The sequence below is a fragment of the Amphiura filiformis genome, chromosome 16 (assembly GCF_039555335.1).
Source record: "Amphiura filiformis chromosome 16, Afil_fr2py, whole genome shotgun sequence".
NCBI lineage: Eukaryota > Metazoa > Echinodermata > Ophiuroidea > Amphilepidida > Amphiuridae > Amphiura > Amphiura filiformis.
This window is the reverse complement of record NC_092643.1, coordinates 37,632,667-37,653,468: the sequence shown is the minus strand read 5'-3', so window position 1 is coordinate 37,653,468 and position 20,802 is coordinate 37,632,667. Positions and strand designations below refer to the sequence as shown.

Sequence of the window (20,802 nt, the reverse complement as noted above, 5' to 3'; positions counted from 1 at the left end):
CTCTCCATACACAAATGAACAAACACAAAGGAGGGTAGTCTCCTCCGTGACCAGCTTGATTTCGATGGAGCGGAACCAAATTGGCTGCGGAGGAGACGGGTCATTTTTCCATGCAAATTTTTCAGTGTCAGCCGCCTGATATCGGTTCAAATCCTTTGTTTGGAGCCAATCGATAAAAGCATAATACTGAGAGCGCACACACGTGCAGTCGCTAAACGGCTTGACGGCCGAGTGTGCCTATTATCATGATCCTTTTCTGGGGTCTATGGTTGAATAGGCTGGTTTCACATTATCGATGTCATGAAATTCCTATTGTTCCTACGTAAGAAAATGAGCCAATGGACGTGATGAATAAAGATCATATTTTTAAATCATTGTGGCTGTATAGAAATGTCAGTAGTATGGTGCTTTTATATACATACTTTAAAAACAATAATCATGTTGGCAGGCTATCGCCAATAAGTCTAGATTAGTGTAGATTGATATAATCATTTACACAAGAGAACACAAGTACGAACAATCACACAAAATGGCGCCACGATACAACGTCAGGTCAGGTGTCAAGGATTTTATTTCCAAATACAGCTTGTAATCCCAGCTAGCCAAATAACGTTTTTGGAACGTTAAAAAAACGTTTCACTTTGGTACAGAAAACGTTTCAATATTACGTTTTAAAAACGCAAATGTGTGGAGTTTTGAAAACGTTTTCGTAACGTTTCATTGTAACGTTTTTAAAACGTCATTATAACGTTAAAATAACAAATAACAAATCGGTTTGTTCTTATGTAACGTTTTAAAAACGTTTAAAAACCGTTACCAACACGTTATTATAACGTTAAAACAACAATACATGAAATTGGTTTGGTCTTATATGAACGTTAAAAAAACGTTACCAACACGTTATTATAACGTTAAAACAACAATGTATTAAATTGACTTTGTCTTGAATGACGTTTTAAAAACGTTCAGAAAACGTTACTGACCCGTTGCAATGCGAGGGTTTGGATAACGTTATGAACCACACTGTAGTTATCTAAAGTTTACCTATATACACACACATTACTCAGACACATTACAAAAATACTTAAAAACAGTTGAATTATGTTATTGACTCATCCTTCGTTTTATTGGTACTGTGTTGTTCCTCTTTTCGTGCTATATACTTATACAGACTTGACATTATTCAAAGTATGGATTTTTTCACGAAATGTCAAGACTAGTAGGGTTTTGCATTACTGTACTGGCTCAAAAATTAATTGGGGTGTGTCGGGAGATGGTCTCAAAATAATTTTTAGATAGAAAATGTGCTTTCCATGAGTATAGGCCTACATATGCCACATAATATATCATGGAAATTCATTATCTTTTTCCAATATTTGACATCATTTCCCGACACACATATTTAGCCGGTGTGGTTTATTATTAGACCTATACTAGGTCTTCAGTTCTTCAGGTCTTCAGGTGCAGCGCGGTCTGCCGCATCATACTCATCCTCATCATCATCATCATCAGGATCTTGCTCGGTGCGCTCATGCTCTGACGACGACTCTTCTTGCTCAGTTTTCTGTAACGAGTAATGAAATGCGATGGAACATTTAAAGGAGTATTTTATGATCTTACCATCTTCTTTTTATGACATTTTCAGTAGCTAATTCCCACAATTTCAGTTGATTCCGCTTTTGCATTTGCATGATTAGGTGTATATTACACTAATCCATCATGTCCATGGGCCACTGTGTTGTAATTTCGTTCTACGTAATTCAAATTTGACGATTGCCAAACGAATTAGTCTACAAGAATTTCTTTTCTACATAGCCAGAGGTTTCCAGTGGTATAAATATCTCAACCTTTTTTAGAGAAAAGAGGATGAGGCTATGGATCACGTTCAACATGCTCAAAGCATTCCTTAAACACTATTAATGAATGAACCATACTGATTTAAGAAAAAGTTCCCTATTCCGAAACGGAAGTTCTTTATTTCGAAAGTTCGCTATAATTACAAAATTAAAACCTTCACTACCACCATGTTCCAAAGATATTGAGGTATACCCTTTTCCCAATTGTTTAAGAGTTAGTGAAGGGGTGTGTTGGGGTGTGGGATGTACGTGCGTGAGTGTTGTCTATAAAATGTTGATATACTGTAAAACGTGCATTCGTATCTAACTTTATGCATAAAATACAATCTCCAAAATTTTAGTTTAGCCTATAGGCCTACCTTGCCGTAAATTTGTCCTCCCTTTTAAAAGGGGTCGCCTTCAAGAAGCCGGCCATCGCCTGTTCTATCATCTTCTCGTTCTCTTTTGAGTTTTTCATGGTGGCTTCTGGATAAGGAAAGATCGAAAAGATATAAAGCAAAATCAATATTAGTTAAACATAATTTTAACATGTTGAATAATTATTCATGCAGCAGTGCAAGAAACGTACTTACTATGACGTATTTGCGTAACTGTTTCACATAGTGACGTATTTGCGCGAAGTATTTGTCATTTAAACGGCAAAATTGTCATTTGGTCGCATGTCACAAGTTCGTACCCTAAAAAGGTGGAGGTGTTATAATTTTCAGAATGTAGGCGAATGAAAAATGTCATATTGAACCAACCCCTGCAATGTACTATTACCTATAACATACACTAAAACACCAAAGTGCGAATATTTCCGAACATCTAAATTAGCTAAAAATTTAGGACATGTTACATAACTATATTTTCTAGAATTTTAGAAGAGTATTTTAATATTGGCCGGTTATTTTTCACACAGCGACGTTAACTAGGCAATTACCCATACTTCTAACATACACTATTTGTAGAGGTTACGCGTCAATGGTAAGAGCACTGTGTATTGTGTATATGAAAACGGACAGTAACTGCAGTATGATACTTTTACTTACTCATTATTACTTTGAAGACTGTTGTGGCCTTAAAACTCCTCTTCCCCCCTCTTCCAACCATATTATACTGGGACCATACATTATTGGTTCCAACCTTCCTCATCATCCGTCGCACCGTTTCGCCAGTGTCTCCACCTCCTACCATAGTCAGGTACTTCATCTATCAGAAAATAAGCCAGATCATTAACATAGAATCTGTAACTCATGGAGAGTAACAAGACTAGAGTAAAAATATAGTGCAACCCGGACTGATTGTCCCGGGTGATTGTCTCCAAAACGTATACCGCAGCATGACACGGTGTAGGACAAACTCATGAGTTGAACGTGGGTAGAACGCATAAGCATTTTCAACAAGTTGCATCACGGTACACATACATGGCAATTCATGGTATGCATGATGTTGATGACTTAAGGGATGGGGTATGAACGTTTGGACAGTATTTATTGTGCGACATTAGAGCACATCAGACATATCGAATTGAATTCTGAATACGAAGAATGTCCTTCTGATATCAAATAATTTTGATTTTTGAAATTAAAAATTGATATTTTTGATATTTAACAGTACAGTCAGTACTCGAAGTAAATTTTATAAATCTAATGATATATTCTTAAAGTGTAGGCCCTATGTAGGTGGGATGAAAAGCCGACAATCAATTGAAAATTTTGACCTTTCGTATTGAAGATATGGATTTTTCCCAAAACACCAACAAAAATTAGGTCTTTTGGGGAAAAATCCATATCTTCAATATGAAAGGTCAAATTTTCAATTGATCGTCGGCTTTTCCTCCCAGCTACATACACTTTAAGAATATATCATTAGATTTATAAAATTTACTTCGAGGACTGTTATATATCAAAAATGTGAAAATATCAAATGTCGATATATATCGATATGTCTGATGTGCTCTCATGTCACACAAAAATACTGTCGAAACGCTCAAAAAGCTCATTCCAGATCCCTTAAAATATGATCTAAATACTCCGAAATAGATAATAAATTATATGAATATGTATTAGATAAAGCCACATCAGATTTTTGGACGCTTGTATGCTTGCGCAAATTCGCACCGACATCATTGACTGGACCAAATACGTAAAGTATAATAAAAACATTCTTCTTAAAAGTATCGTAGTGTGAGCCCGGAGTGTAAGGTAGCCAGACCGTCAGCTAGACAAGATAAAACAAATCCCGGACCTCTTTTGGAGTAGCGACATATAAGGAAATAAAATTAATTTATATGGTTCAACATGTTAATAACAGGGAAGTTTTAACAATTTTCTGCTTACCGTTGTTTTTTTAAACTGGTCATCATTCCGTAGTTTAGCATCCATCTGCATCAATTCTTCTATCGAATCCGCAGGGTTCTCCATTTCATCTACATCCCCAGATGTACATGATGTACTGGTGCCGGTGGTGTGAATCTTCTTAAGCATTTGCTTAATTTCCAACTGATTTTCTTCAATTTGGTTAAGTTTAAGAAGAATCCTAACAGGGACGCTGTCTGCAAAACAAACAAAAACAATAACAAAACTTTCACGTAACAGCCTATACATGATGTAGCTACAATAGGTTTATTGAAATTATTGAAGGGCCAAACATTTCCCCCCTGCTTTTTTCATGGGCTCCAGTAAACTAAAGACCAATTATAAACGAAATTTGTGTTAATTCTTTTGTGATATTTAATGTCTTTCTTTTTCTATGTTTACACCCGGGTGTTTACAACGCGTACATTGACTCACTTTACATTCAGCACGTTCAGTTAATGATTTCCGTGGACTACGAAAATCACAAATATAATGTAGACCTAATTAAAAAAATATATCAGTTAGCCATGTTAGCTCGTGAAAAGAGCGTTAAGTGCTATCGTGTGTTCCACTTGATTTTATAATATAGGCCTACTACGTGCAAACTTACTCTCGGCGTTTCTTCTTTCTGGATTGACCATCGGGGAAGAGTGGCTGGATCTGGATGTTGAAGGGCTTGTTGACTTCACTGATGAGGCAACAGGCTGTGGTGAGCGTTTTGATGCATCTGTAGGTCTAACTGAGCGTGGTGTCTTCAGTAGACTATGTCCCGCGGCCGCAGGTGTGAATTTAGGCGAGACAGGTAGGCCGGGCTTATTTCCCAATGCAGCTTTCATTCCCGATTTTTTTCTAGGACTGGTGCGGCGTGGTACCTTCTTCGGCGACGACAGCAGACTTTCACTGTCTGAAACAATGCAAAAACAAATTCTATAACGATATATCTATATCGATAATTCATGAACCTATAGACACTTTCTTTGCATGGACAGACACACATTATTGTGGAAAGCAAATGTACATAACGCATTATCAACAATAAGTCAAGCAAGTTTTCAAAGTGTAGCCTATGATTTGTAGAATAAACTTTTGCATAACATCAAGATATTAGTTTTCAATAATATATTGATATAGATAATGAAAATCGATTTTTCTTTTTGGCCGCCTCGACCAACAGTACCCCTTGAAATAATTACCTTCAGATTCTATATCGGCGTCATCACCATATGTGTCGTCAATAAGTCGGGTAGGTGCCTGCCGTTGCCTCTTCCTCAGCGGTTCATCCCCGATGCCGCCTTCATCTTCCGGATGGGAAGTATCCACAGCATTATCCCGCAATCTCTTTGCTTTCTCAAAGTCATCTGTATAAATGAAAATAGTCGGGAGTGAATGCATTTAGTGCAGTTTATTCGTATGATCTCCGGTCCAGTTCATTACCAAGCACACATTCAGACCTTTTGACCCACAAAGACTCCATGCAACACATGGGCAAGCACACACCCGAAAAGTTTAAAAATCCCATTGAACCAGTCTGTGCCCCCTCCCTTAATCTGGCTCAGTGCCCAATCAAGCCCCCCCCCCCACACACACACACAATTCATGGTTGAGTCCGGGGGTCGAGTTGGCGATATGGCATAACGTATCTAGGCATATCGTTTAAAGAGCCGCGCAGAGTATTGAATGAATACACTCTATAGATAAAAATATTGAAAATTACTAACTATTGAGTAAAATTAGGGAAAAGAGTAACAAATTTAGTCAAATGGAACTCAATATTGATTAAATTTTTACTCATGTTGAGTACAGCTTATTAATTAATATTGACTTCCATTTACTCATCGTGTTGCTCTGCTCCTTTTTTTAAATTGATTATGTATTTGCAGTGCAAGTAAAAATGTCAACGATAAACTTACCCACCAACCAAACCCGTCTTATTTTGTATCTTTTCCACAGCTCTTTGTCTGGCCTCTGGTGTTTTCTTGCTTTGTTGAATTGGTTGTGTGGAGGCCAAAAGCAGTATGTCTTACCCTATTTAGAAAGGAAATACAATAGAATATTGAATTCAAGCAAAATACACCATATTTGTCGGAAAGTACCATAACATTAGGCCAAATAAAAATAATCAATTTGTTTTGAGTCCGCCACCACAAATACCTCCTCAGTTTTGGATCAGTTTTCACTTGTAAACGCAAATCAACTTATTGCAAATGTTCTAACCCCTCATAATCTTATATAAAAAGGACCTTATCGTTTTCCTGGCATATGCTGACTGTTATAGCAATGTCAATTTTAGCCTATAGTAGGGGAGCAAGCGAAAATCCGTGCATTTTCGATGATTAGAAGATGCCACCTATCTAGATATGTTCTACACATGTCTAGGAACAGGAAAATCTTTGTTGCCAATTTTGGAGATGCTGCAGAGGGCGGCCATCTTGGATTTCAAAATGGCCGCCATTTTCACTATATTTTGCCCTATATCTCAGCTTGTGAGCAACATACAAGGTTAAAAATGGTGGCAATACCCATGTTTGTGATACCAAGGATTCCATAAAAGCCATTAACTTAGTTGTAAGTAGTTTAGTTTGGCGGCCATCTTGAATTTCAAAATGGCCGACATGTTAAACATACTTTCACCTATATCTCGGCTTGTGAGTAACATAGAAGGCTAAAAATGGTGGCAATACCCATGTTTATGATATCAAGGATTCCATAAAAGCCATTAACTTAGTTGTAAGTAGTTTAGTTTGGCGGTGGCCATCTTGTGTTTCAAAATGGCCGAAGTGTTAAACATATATTCACCTATATCTCGGCTTGTGAGCTACATAGAAGGCTAAAAATGGTGGCAATACCCATGTTTATGATACCAAGGATTCCATAAAAGCCATTAACTTAGATGTAAGTAGTTTAGTTTGGAGGCGGCCATCTTGTGTTTCAAATGGCCGAAGTGTTAAACATATTCACCTATATCTCGACTTGTGAGTAACATAGAAGGCAATAATGGTGGCAATACCCATGTTTGTGATACCAAGGAGTCCATAAAAGCCATTAACTTAGATGTAAGTAGTTTAGTTTGGTGGCGGCCATCTAGAGTTTCAAAATGTTTGTGAGCAACATAGAAGGCTAAAATGGTGGCAATACCCATGTTTATGATATTGGGGGGGGGTTCAAAATCACCATCCCATAAGCTGTAACAATGGTCCTTTCGCTGCCACCGTGAATTTTTAAATGTAGCCCGGGTGATAGTCATTTCAAATACCAGTTGTTCAATGTCCTACACATCTATGAATAACATACAGAGTTGTAATTTAGTTGATGGCATCTAGATTATATGGATTTACATAGAGTTGTTGCAAGTTGCTACCTCTGCTAGGCTTGTTACATCATCACCACTGCCTTCTTCATTGTCACAGTCACTTAATGTATGAGAATGAGCATTGTCACATAGTTATTTCTCTTCACAGCATGTACAGTCTATGCAAAACAGTCCATTCATTTTACACTTGCATAGGTCACTGGTACACCTGTATTTGACAGCATCTGGAGCTGCAGGCAAATGTGTCATCACTGGTTGCTTCAGAAACAGTATCTGTCACACCAAGACAATGTAATAATGATGTCGTGGTTGGCATCCAAAGTATCTAAGACCTTACTGACTTTGTCGGCAAACATTCCAGTAATGTCGGCTCCAGACAATTAAGGCAAGCAACACAGGAAGACTTGCTGCATTTGATGATCCGAAGCATTGTATCTTGGTCCTAGTTTTATGTTTCTATGGCTCACTCCCGTGTCTGTTGCAAGGTTTGGATAGCGCCTTACAGCCAGGACTAAGACGTCTGTGTCTGATCTTCAATGAGGTAGCACCATTGTTGGTGGCCTCAATGCCATGCAGCATGCCCGGGGCAGCATGAGATCTGCCTTCCCCTGTAAACTCCGGGTGTAAACTACTTAGGTTAAATATCCTGTGTGAGTGTTCTTCTTTATTGTGCCACGTAACTACATCATGCTTTCCGTTAATAGCAGCATGTTGCAGAATCTAATTCTCTGCTAAAGCTGTCAACTCATATTTCGTCTTAACATGTGAAAGTACCTTTCGCATACCTTATGTTAATTGCAATTGATGTTATGTGATAAGCCACAGCTTTGTTTCCTGCCAGCGGCCGTACACTTGTTGAAACTTTTAGGGAAATGTCACCAAAGTCATAGCGATCAAAGACCATACTAGGTGCACCGTGCACGTCATCGTAACTTCGTAAGTATTGTATTTCTTCAATAAAGTGACAGGTCAATATTCTGAACATGTTTTCACCCACTCTGGTTTGTCCAGTGCCTGTAGATCAGCCATACCAATTACCATCGACTAGTGTTACATGTTGGCAACTGTCAGGTATAACAGCTGCAGGACTGGTATTCCTAACTTCATCCAAGTTATTTACATATGAACAGTAGAAGATGTGTCATTACTGGGTCCCCAGGCAAGGAAGGAACAGGAAAAGTATTAGATGATCTATCCATAGCCTCCATCCTAGATAGAGGTGTCTGAAGGTAGTGATTCCAGGAGGGGCATCAAGTCAATCTTGGAGAAAGTGATGAAAAGTGATCCATCTGGTGCAAAGAGAGCTCTGGGTACTACAGATAACTCATCTCTCGAGCTTTGGATATCACTAAAAGCCGTGCAAATAGTGCGCTGTCTTCTCTCAGCTCTATCAAATTACTTCCATCCTTGCCTTTCACTGCAATAGCACTTGATGACCACGTGTGGAGTTTCACTATCATCATGGGTATACTCGCAAATTAAACTTGTTGCTTGTTATCGTTTCAGACACAAAATGTAGCGAACTTTGTTCTTGTCCTTTTTCGTTTCTGGGAAAACTATAACACTTACAATGAAGTGCGCCTAGTCTTTGATCGCTATGACTCCAGACTTCTTGATCCAGACACGGACGTCTTATAACTGGCTGTAAGACGCTATCCAAATCTTGTGCAGCTGACACAAGTGTGATAACTCTGAGTGAGCCATAGAAACATAAAATTAGGACCAATATGTTTTAGGGCTATCAAAAGCAGCAGATCTTCCTGGGTTTGTCTGGAGCCGAAATTACTAGGAAGTTTACCGTCAAAGGCAATAAAACATGCTGGAAGGTCTTCGATAATTTGGATGCCAACCATGAGATCATTATAGCGTTTTCCCAACTTGGTGTGACAGACACTATTTCTGAAGCCACCAGTGACACCACATTTGCCTCTAACTCCAGATGCCGTCAAATGCAGATATGGTCAGACTCGGTGTACCAGTGAACTATGACGGTCGTGACGATGAAGAGGACAGAGATGATGATGTTTAACAACCCTAGCAGGACTTGCAACAACTTTATGTAAATCCATATAATCTAGATTCCACCAGTTTAAAAATTACTACTCTGTATGTTATTCATAGATGTGTATGACACTGGTGTTTGAAATGGCTCTCACCAGCACGGTCATTTTAAAATTCATGGTGGCAGCGAATGGACCATTGTTACATATTATGGGATGGTGATTTTGCAACCGCCATTATCATTATCATAAACATGGGTATTGCCACCATTTTTAGCCTTCTATGTTGCTCACAAGCCGAGATATAGGTGCAAGTATGTGTAACATGTCGGCCATTTTGAACTTGAAGATGGCCGCCGCCAAACTTAACTACTTACAGCTAAGTTAATGGCTTTTATGGAATCCTTGGTATCATAAACATGGGTATTTCCACCATTTTTAGCCTTCTATGTTGCTCACAAGCCGAGATATAGGTGAATATATGTTTAACACTTCGGCCATTTTGAAACACAAGATGGCCGCCGCCGCAAACTAAACTACTTACATCTAAGTTAATGGCTTTTATGGAATCCTTGGTATCACAAACATGGGTATTGCCACCATTTTAGCCTTCTATGTTACTCACAAGCCGAGATATAGGTGAAAGTAGGTTTAACATGTCGGCCATTTTGAAATTCAAGATGGCCGCCAAACTAAACTACTTACAACTAAGTTAATGGCTTTTATGGAATCCTTGGTATCACAAACATGGGTGTTGCCACCATTTTTAACCTTGTATGTTGCTCACAAGCTGAGCTATAGGGCAAAATATAGTGAAAATGGCGGCCATTTTGAAATCCAAGATGGCCGCCCTCTGCAGCATTTCCAAAATTGGCAACAAAGATTTTCTTGTTCCTAGACATGTGTAGAACATATCCAGATAGGTGGCATCTTCTAATCATCAAAAATGCACGGACTCCTAGTTCAGGACCCTTTGCCACCGGACTACTATGTCAATTAAGAAAAAATGACACCCTCCCTCCTCACTTTTCCAAAACGGTGTGAACGTGAAACAAATTTTTAAAAGTGTTGAAATATAGACACTAATTCAAGATTTGGTAACGATTTATGAAATGTTATGGGCCTATAACATAATTTTATTTGCTTACTTTTATTTCTTCAAGCCATGATGCTGAAATAATTTCCACAGTTTCTTCATCGTCTTCGTCCGTCTCGAAAATAACCACTGCATACTTATCTGGCATCTGTACAAAAGATAACGAAATAATTAGAATATCATAAAAATCATCTTATAATAATAAGCATAAAATAATTATAACCACGCTGCATTTTGAATCATTAGTATCCATTGGGCGGTGAATTTAGCGTCTTGCACTCAATTCAAAAATACGAATAGTTATAGTTTTGTGCTCAGCCGATTGAAATGATCATGGGCGATATCGATACAGCGAAAGCTTTTTTTTTTTTTTTTTTTGCATATTGAAACATTAAATGTTGTCTTTGTAAATTCTATAGCTCTCTTTTCGTGTATTTTTATTTGTTTGTTTTGTGTTTTGTGTTTTTTTTATATTTTTTTTTAATGTTATTTATTTATTTTTTGTTAGGGCGTTTGTTAATTGATTAATTAGTATTTGTTTTTCATTATACTCACTGACGTACCTAAATACGATGTAGCAACGCCATGAAAACAGCACTATCCCTATCAATATCAATCTTCATGGCTTTTCTTGTCAGGCTCCTGCTTGGTAATAGCCTCATGAACGTGTTTCGCTTGCGGACTTTATGCACGTTGATAATTCGCGAGTCGCAGGGTGTGGAAAATGCATGTTCACTTTGTGGGTATACTCTGCACAGGAACAGTATGTTGCCATTTAGATCCCTTTGGTTGGTTTTTTCCCGCACCTCACAACAAGATGTGTCGCTAAGGAGGTAACAGTTGTTGGGTTCATTGCATGAAATATGGAAAACTTCTGATGGCAAATTCATGGTACCTACATTTTGTTCACTTAGTCTCTTAGCAATTTGGACAAGTGGCCGCTTTCCAGATCGTACAAGTTTCTTTAGATGCTGTAAATAATTCTCAAATGGAAACGCGGAACAACTATCCAGATCTCCGAATTCTTCGGCCACTTCTGCCATGTGCAACATGGTGTGCACATTATACACAAGGAATTCTTCACCATACAAAACACGCCCCTGTTCGACAAAATAAACCAGTAATTGGCTGGCATATTCATTGAACTCCCGTGCCAGATTTGGGCTTATAAGGATGCATGTAGCTATACTAAGAGCCATGAAATGGTCGTACAAACAGGAGGGTGAAAGTGCATATAGGAACAGCGCCACCAACTACGTCACGCTATTGTTCGAGTTAAACTACATCATTCGCCATTTTGTAAATATTAACGCATGATCGTTGTCTGGAGTTAAACTACATCATTCGGTGTGTTACGTAATAGCTACGATGCCTATCCCTTTATATCCCTGGTACAAATCACGTCTCAGTATCCCATCTAGAGCAACTTTCCCCGTATACAGGAGAAATTGCCGGAACTCGGTCGCCTTCCATCGGTCAACCTCCAGCAAACTTCTCGGTTTGCGCTGAAAATCTTCTGTAATTGATCCGCTTAACCCAACCAAGTTGTCGCTTACACTCTTTATTTGAAGGGCAGACATTCGCGATCCCAATAATCTACCCTTTCCCTCATCCAGATTAGTATCAGTTTTCTCATTACCCCTAAGCAAGATGCATGCATGTAGTCTACCGGGAAAGACTTGATCATGTTGATGGGTAGCTGAAGAAAAGGTGTTTCACCATGGTGATGCTCTTCATATGTTTGGTTGCGGAAAGATTCGTCAGTCCTTTTTTCTAGTCCCAGTACTTGCTGGTATGTCATTCTTCGCTGTAGATAATCACCTCGCTGGCAACATTGATCGCACCCGTGGTATCCTGAATACAGCTTAGTGCATTTGACAAATGCTCTAGCAGGTGCATCGCATACTATGCATTTAACGTGTACCGGAATGATGTTATCGTCAACAGTTAGTCCGAGGGCAAGGAGCCTCTCCAGGTCTCTGATGGTGTCCAACAAAAAATCCAAATTATTAGGCTTTGAAGAACCATATGTTAATGCCACTGTGAAAACATGAACTGGTGATACATTTATAGGCCAAAGGCAACTACTGGAAGCCTTGAAAAGCGGAATGCCGTCTACATTGAAGGCAAGGTCGAGGGAATCAACGTCATCGCCAATATTTGGTTTACAAAACCTGTACGCTTTGATCACTTGATCAACCAGGTTAAAGTATACATAGTCCATGCCTGAAATTTGCCTTGTCTGAACATGTCGTAATGTACGAAGTAATGTTCGCGCAGAAGCAGGTAATTCAGGGTGACCGTTTCTTTGCAGAAGTTTCAAAAGTCCATCAGCAGCGTTATGCTTAATCTGGTAGTTATTAACCCAAATTGCAAGTTGATCTCTAAATGAAGCCGGAGGGTCCTCTGCATCATCGTCAGAATCTGAATCAATTCCTGATTCGTCAGGGGTGACGGAATGTCAGAATCAATATCTCCCCAATCATCATCATCATCATCATCAATATCATTTTGATCATCAACTCCTATGTCATTTTGATCTTCATCAACTTCAATGTCATTTCGATCTTCATCGTGATCTGCAATGTCATTATGATCCTCATCATCATCGTCTTCACCATCATTTCGATATTCATCTTCATCATCTTCATCATGACTACCAGGATCTGCTGCTAAATCGTCATCTTCTTGCACAGGGAGAATAGGAATTTCCTCGTCAGTGTCGTCGGAAGATTCATCTGCGCCATTCATTCTTCTGATGGCACGAGAAGCATCCATAGCCTATTGTAGCTTTTCTGACCTCGTGATGCCATTCTGTATAATAGAGGAAACAAATTAACCTGAAATAATAAAGTCGAATAAACTTTAGGAAAAACTTACGGTGAACTAAAACGGTGAACTATGTTGCAGACTTAATTTCTTCTTTGATTGTGTCTTCTTGGTGAGGGACCTGGATATAAAACAAGATCCATCGCATGTATAAATCACTCTGTTAGCCGATATACAATAATCATAAAAATTTTAAAACAATTAAACTGAACAACTAAATAAAATATGCAATTGCATCGTCCGTGTAGCTATATTTCTTTTCTTTTCTCACGTCCCCCTTTTCCCCCGCCTTTTGCTTTTCCGCCCTGTTTTCTGTTTCTCTTTTCGCCCCCTGTATCACTGTAAATCCATGTGTTTAGGGTTTCTGTAACACTTTTTAAACACAAGGTGTTTAACTTTTTCATTTGCACAGTAAAGGTATAGGACACCTAAACACCAAAGTAAACACAAAGTAAACACAAACAGTAAACACATGAGAGTATTTAGATTCTAAATATTTCAACATGTTTACTTTATATTGTTTAGAAAGTAAATGCACATGCGTTTACTTTGTAAACATTTGGTGTTACTTTCTAAACAATATGAAAGTAAACATGAAATTGAAAATTTTTAGAATCTAAATACCCCCATGTGTTTACTTTGTGTAGGCCTATATGTGTTTACTTTGTGTTTACTTTGGTGTTTAGGTGTTTAGGTGTCCTATACCTTTACTGTGTAAATGAAAAAGTTACACACTTTGCAGTGTTTAAAAAGTGTTACAGAAACCCTAAACACATGGATTTACAGTGATACAGGGGCGAAAAGAGAAACAGAAAACAGGGCGGAAAAGCAAAAGGCGGGGGAAAAGGGGGACATGAGAAAAGAAAAGAAATATAGCTACACGTACGATGCAATTGCATATTTTATTTAGTTGTTCAGTTTAATTGTCCACCCAAATTCACCCGAATATGTGCCAGAATAGTGTAAATACAAAACATTGTCACAATAAAAGCATTTTCATCCCCATCATGGGCGAAAATAGTGTAAAATACGCGCACACAACGTCCCAATATAGCCTTTTTGGAAGCTCAAATACATGAAATACTCAAATACAGTCTCTAAAAAACAAAACCGGTATATGTATTTGCAACTGCAATTTTTTGTCAACTGTGCCCCAAAATTTTATTTTGCCCCCACCCAAGTTCCAGTAAAACCAGAACAAAATATAGCCCTACTCGTCCCCGACCTCTAAATTTCAATGCTTCCATTGCCACTGATTCCAATCATAAATGGACGTTTTTTTAATACTGAGTTGCATAAAACATACTTATGAGCTACTTTACAAAATGATAAAACATTTGCACAATTTCACATATTTTATATCAATGACATGGACGTACAATTTCATTGCACATCAATACAAATTTTAGTATCATTAATATATTTCCTCTGTCCTTTGATGTAGAATGGTACATTAAAATGAGGGGGGGGGGGTCAAAGTAGTTTTGAACCTAATATGGGGGGGGGGCAAAAAAGTTTTAGGTCCATTAAGAGGGGGGTCAGAAACGTTTTGGGTTCACGAAGAGGGGGGTTAAAAAAGTTCGACATGAAAATTTTTTTTTCCAGCCCCCCCCCACCAAAGTATTTATGAACACTCCCTTATACGTGATCTACCCAAATTTACTTCACATTAGAATTTAACATTTCTCGCGCTTTGCGTACGTGCATGCGAACACAGGTAAAGTAAAGCACATCTATCCTAGATCTGTGAGTAAGTATCTGTGAGTGGGTCAGCGGGACGGCTTGGGAATTTTAGAAGACTCCATTAAAAAAAAAGTGTCGAAAACTCTAAGCCGTGCACCCTCCGCCTATAGTAAAAGCTGGATACGACATTTTTAAGCTGCCAAAGACAGCAAGCATACGTCAGGAGATAAACGAAACATGGTTCAACTTGCTATCATTATTTTGTAACTGATCAAAGCAAAGCAATTTAAAGGCCTGCAATGTTAAAAATATACTTAGCAAAGAAGTTGTTTTGCAGTAATCACGGTAATTGTTTGGCCTTAAAAACGCATGGGGTGTTTTACTAACTAGTTCCGTCACAAAGGAAATTCCAAACGGGTTTTTTGTTTGTTTGTTTGTTAATCAAAGATAAAATTGAAAAACACCGCACAGGTAATGTAGTTAATTTTAAAATGTTTAATAGCAAGTTCAAGTTTTGCTTGGCTTGCAAATGATGAGAGGCATACCATTCTAGGTCAGGCTACAAGACTGGCCATGGCAATGGCCTGATTATTGAAGTACCTTATAAAATATAAAAAGTTTGATTTACAGTGACAACTGATAACCTGTGCGATAAAATATTCTCATCTCAAATGGCACAGTTCATGATCCCCTCCCCCGATTCAATTATATCACAATTTGACTCCCAAGTTGTGGAGTATATTTTGTACCCAACACATTCAAAGATCGATCTACGAAGTTAGACATGGACCGGGGGTTAAGAATTTTGTGCAGGCAGAGCATGTTTGAGATCTTATAGCGCAATAAATCAGTCATTTCAATTAACTTCTGAACCTGACCTTACCAAGAATGGGTGAACTTGCACCCGAACTTGTGCATTGTACATAGGCCTTGGCTAAGAGAAATGGTCTGTGGGAAAATTAATGTATAGGCCTATATTATATAGGTCTACATTAATTTTAATAATTTAAAATAATAATAAAATAATAAATACTCTCACATCCCTGCACCTACTAGTAGGCCTATATAGTACTGTCGTTATATGCATGCAAGTAAACATAACTATAATATGAGTTGAAATGATTACAAAATAAGACGTATATAATACATCAGAGCAATTTTTTTTCGATTTGAGTTACACTTACAGGTAAATTACTAGTTTCTACTCATATGATTGTCTCACGTCTCACAGCATTTTCTAATAGTAAAAAAAAAACCACTCTTTCGCCCTAATGTGCAGTGTAGGCCTACATCCTGCGTTGGACATCCTTAAAAAAGGCCTAAATTATCACGCATGTGTATTTACATTTAGATATACACATCACGTACACCGTGTTCAGCGCGCAAAAGACAATTGATTAATTTGATCATAATACTTTATGACATTTACAATGTCAGTTATCAGCATGTTTAACCATCCGCAGGAACACAATTATGCTATTTCAAAAATTTTCATTTTGCAGATTCTTGTTCAGTCTAACAAGTTCAAAGTTTACAAAGAAACGTATGTATAGGCCTACCACATACAATTCGACTTGTTTCAACCGACGGTTAAGTTTCGCAGTATTTTGTATATTAACCAACTTCTTGCAGTGAATCAAATGATAAACTATAAGCGTTTACCGTTAGCATAATTTTATATTTTACTAAATATCAAATTTAAGTTCATATTTAACTTACCTTTTAGTAGTTTCCTGAAAATATATATATCCAATACGATCCGAGTTACAATCACATAAAATGTTTAAGCAGCTTCAGCCAGAGAAATATCAACGTCAAACCCTCGATACGAACCGCGAAATGAAATGATCCTATAGGGTTGCTAAAATTTGGCAGCCTAAATCGCGGGTCAAATAATAAAAGTCGCCCAATTTTGAATTTAATCGTTGGTTTCTATGGGACGGAAAAACAGACGTTGCTGTAGCCAAGGTTGAAAAGTCGCCAATTTTGTGCTCTTAACTATTGCTTTATATGGGATAAGTAATGATCAACAGTCAAGGGAAAAATCTTCAAAAGTCACCCAATTGGGCTACCAAATCGCGGGTTGAAGATTCCGACTTGGTGACCGTTACATATTTCGTCACGTGACATGTTGATGATGACTTCACCTCAATATTGCAATGATGGGGTAAAAAATAACTTTCAATGTACTTTGACGATGATGATGATGATGATGATGATGATGATGATGATGATGATAAGTCAATATGACGACAGTGAAGACGGCAATGACACTACGTACGATATTATGCCAAAAAAGGAAAATAATCGGTTGTAGTAAAACGTTATATGAACGTTATGATTTCGTTCTAGTATGCTCGTTTGTCAGTATTTTGCATACGTTGATAAATCGTTATTATAACGTTTTGGTCAAACTACCTGCGATCAAGAAACCAACTGCGATAAGATCACGTTTTAAAAACGTTTTTGAAACGTTTTACAAAAACAAAACCAATAAAAAACCAATTCAAAACGTTTTGGAAACGTTTTGTGTTTGCTGGGATTGCATACATGTCATGCCTGTCACTTATTTCCTTCGTATTATTGATATGAGATCCTAATTTCGACATTATTATAGGAAAAAGTCATTCCCTTATCAAATTAGAAGACTTTCTTGGAAGAACCAATCACTGCTGCCTGATGGGATCATAGTAGTTGACCCCATTTCCGTTCATTGTGACCTCGAAAGAGGGCGTTTTTACTCTCTTCAACAGGTACGATTCGCTAAACTTAAGACACCTTTACAGTGTGGTGACCTCAATCACATGGGTCGAATAAGAGTTGGTGTGAATTATTCATAACCGATCGATAACTTTGCCTCAATTTGTTGACAGGAAGCCAACTAAATTTGCCATATGTTTGCGTGGCTAAAACAAAAACCGTGAATTTAGTGCCACCCCCTGGCATGGCTCTTGTTTTGTAACCTAATTTGTCGGAATCTGCGTTTAGTTGGGAGAGGGGGGTCAAAGGTAGATCGTCCTAATTATGCAGGCTTAAGTTAAGAGACATAATACAAACTAATTTGCATTATTCAATAGAGGTGTTCTTGATGTCATTCAATATACAAAAATATTGTTTACCATCTTCATTTAAATATATAATATGCATAAACTTGCATAATAATTTATGCTGATCGTGTAAAATATATAAATTCAAAATTAGAGCCCCTCTATAGTTTGATCACTTCATAATGTACTTTGATGCAATTTAAGTTTGTTGAAATGTCCAAAAAGTCAAATAATGTGGCCAGTGTTTCTAAATGCGAACATGTACTTGTCTTGTTTAACATTTATTGACCTGACCAAGATTATCTTGACCTGACCAGGATTATCTTGACCTAACTAAGATTATCTTGACCTGACCAAGATTATCTTGACCTGTCCACATTACTTGATATAATCGACAGTTGACCAGACTTTTAACAAAAGAAATACAATAGATAATGGAACAAAAGAAGAGGACTAGACGTATATGTGATAATATTAAGCTATTCCTGCAATCCACAAATGGAAAGTGTACGCAAACGTGATAATACAGGACTGCCATTATTTAAATTGAAATTGGGGCGGGGCTGTCATAATTGACAAAGTCAAACAGTCTTGGTGTGCCTAGCAGTTGATATATCTGGAGTGAAAGAGCGGACATTAAAAGCACATCATTATAATAAAATGTTTGGAATTTCGTAACTAAAATGAAGAGCTTTGTTTCAAAACCCCTTACATCCACTTGCCAATGTTGAGAATACATCAAATAATCATAAAAAATATCACTGATATAAAGGGGTTTTTAACCAAAGCAGTTTTTGGCGGGATGCTTGGGTAGAATGAGCACCCCGCCAAAAACTGCTTTTGTTGCAAACTCCCATATATCAGTGATTTTTTTGATGATTTTTTGATGTGTTCTCAAAATTGGGCAAGTGGATGTAAGGGGTTTTGAAACAAAGCTCTTCAAATACTAAATGCATTCTGGAAAATGCAGTTTAATTTGTACATCAAATGAAACCTAAAATTATCCCTGCTGCTGAAATGGAATCGCCCTCGTGATGCCACGCGATGTTTCCATGGGAAGCCAATTGGGTGCCTTGTTTGGTACCAGGCGGGCCAATCACGGGCAGCCTTGCTCGAAGCCGTCGGTGGCCATTTTGTTGGCTAAGGCCATTCTCTGTCAGTTTTTCAGCAAGAACGGATGCAGAAATTTTTTATCCCACCCACCACTCCCCATATGTCATAATGATATCTGTTTAAAATTGATTTCAAGAGTTTGATAGTGTGTCATAAAATTTGAGTCTCGCAGTAGTGAGACAAGTACATATAAAGTGTCGGTCTTCAAATTAAAAGGTAATGAGGAATGAGATGAAAAACGAAAGAGAAAGGAAAATATATTCGATTGAGAGTTCTTTGAATTTGAATAATATTCTAATTACATTGAGGTTTTTGAGTTACATAGTAGTATGACTATTGTATACGGGTGTGAGAGTGTGCGTGGGTAGATCACTTTAGGTTCAATTTCTATCTCAGCAACACATTCTATTCTGTTGCGCAGTTGTATTTTCTTAAATTCTATTTGTATAGGTGTGTTCACTCTAGTGTGTCTTCAGAAGCATTAACAAAATCGATACAATTGGTACCACTTTCAGTCTTAGGTGGTAATGCCCTTCAGTCTTAGGTCGAGTAATTTTATTTATAGCAGGAAGGAAGGAATTAACACCAGGTTGGCATGGGATAGCTAGACAGGGGCCAAGTACTATGCCCTCAGATTTTTCTTGTTCATCAAAGTATAAATAAAAATGAAATATTGGGTTCAAGTTTTTATGAGGTTGCGCAGCCGGCTGGTTATCGCGTTAATTTCTGTTAAAGGCTGCCTTTTGTATTAGACATGATATCCTAGTTATGTATTCGAATTCATAAATGTGCAGAGCATGGCACTGTGTTTGCTTGGCGTTGGCAGCGAAAAATAATGGGTTTTGCGATTAACTCCTTCAACATGTTCAAACAAACAAAATCGGGTTAATGGTCCACTGTGGTGAAGAGGCCTCGACCGTAAAATTCAGAGGCTCTTCAAATAATCACAAGCGTGGATCTTGCGGTATTTATTATGTATGTATGTATTATTCACTGAGCGTGTTTGTAGAGAGCCAGCTTATCAGTTGTTAGGCGCTTATCACCGTAGAAGTACTTCAAGATCATTTGCCATTGCAGTGTGGTATTTCCGTGATAAACTACTACAAGCACGCTCGTAATATCATTATGCATTTAAAGTGTATTTTGGTCAATCATACATAGTAATGTTATTCTAATTTAATTATATTGATTTAATTGTTACTGCCTAAATGTATTGAGATTTATTTATATACCAATGACTCTTGTTTACATTTAATTTTATTACTTTGTTGAGCTATTAGTATCACTTGTATATTGATGTTGATGATTGATGAAAATGAAATATGAATGAATGAATTTACTAGCAAAGGAAATGAGGGGATCAGAAATAGCTTATTCCCTGGCACAGGGTACGGATGTTAACAAGTAGTCCTTGTGGCAGTTTTTGGATCATTTTTCTAAAATGATCGATTTAATGTACAGAATTATACATGTACTACATTAATAAATTCTATTTAGTACTTCCAATATCCGTAGGCATCTACCTACTG

At 37.7% G+C, this 20,802-nt stretch overlaps 1 protein-coding gene across 1 annotated transcript; it reads right to left on the bottom strand.

Annotated features, from left to right (window-relative positions):
- Positions 1-1,441: 1,441 nt before the first annotated feature.
- On the bottom strand, positions 1,442-8,965 carry LOC140172622 (uncharacterized). The gene is made up of 8 exons (XM_072195759.1): positions 8,855-8,965; positions 6,106-6,220; positions 5,389-5,553; positions 4,806-5,099; positions 4,178-4,392; positions 2,888-3,047; positions 2,221-2,321; positions 1,442-1,564 (listed from the first exon to the last, which is right to left on the bottom strand). Exons 1-8 carry the CDS (start codon positions 8,963-8,965, stop codon positions 1,442-1,444), a joined length of 1,284 nt encoding a protein of 427 aa, XP_072051860.1.
- Positions 8,966-20,802: the final 11,837 nt, after the last annotated feature.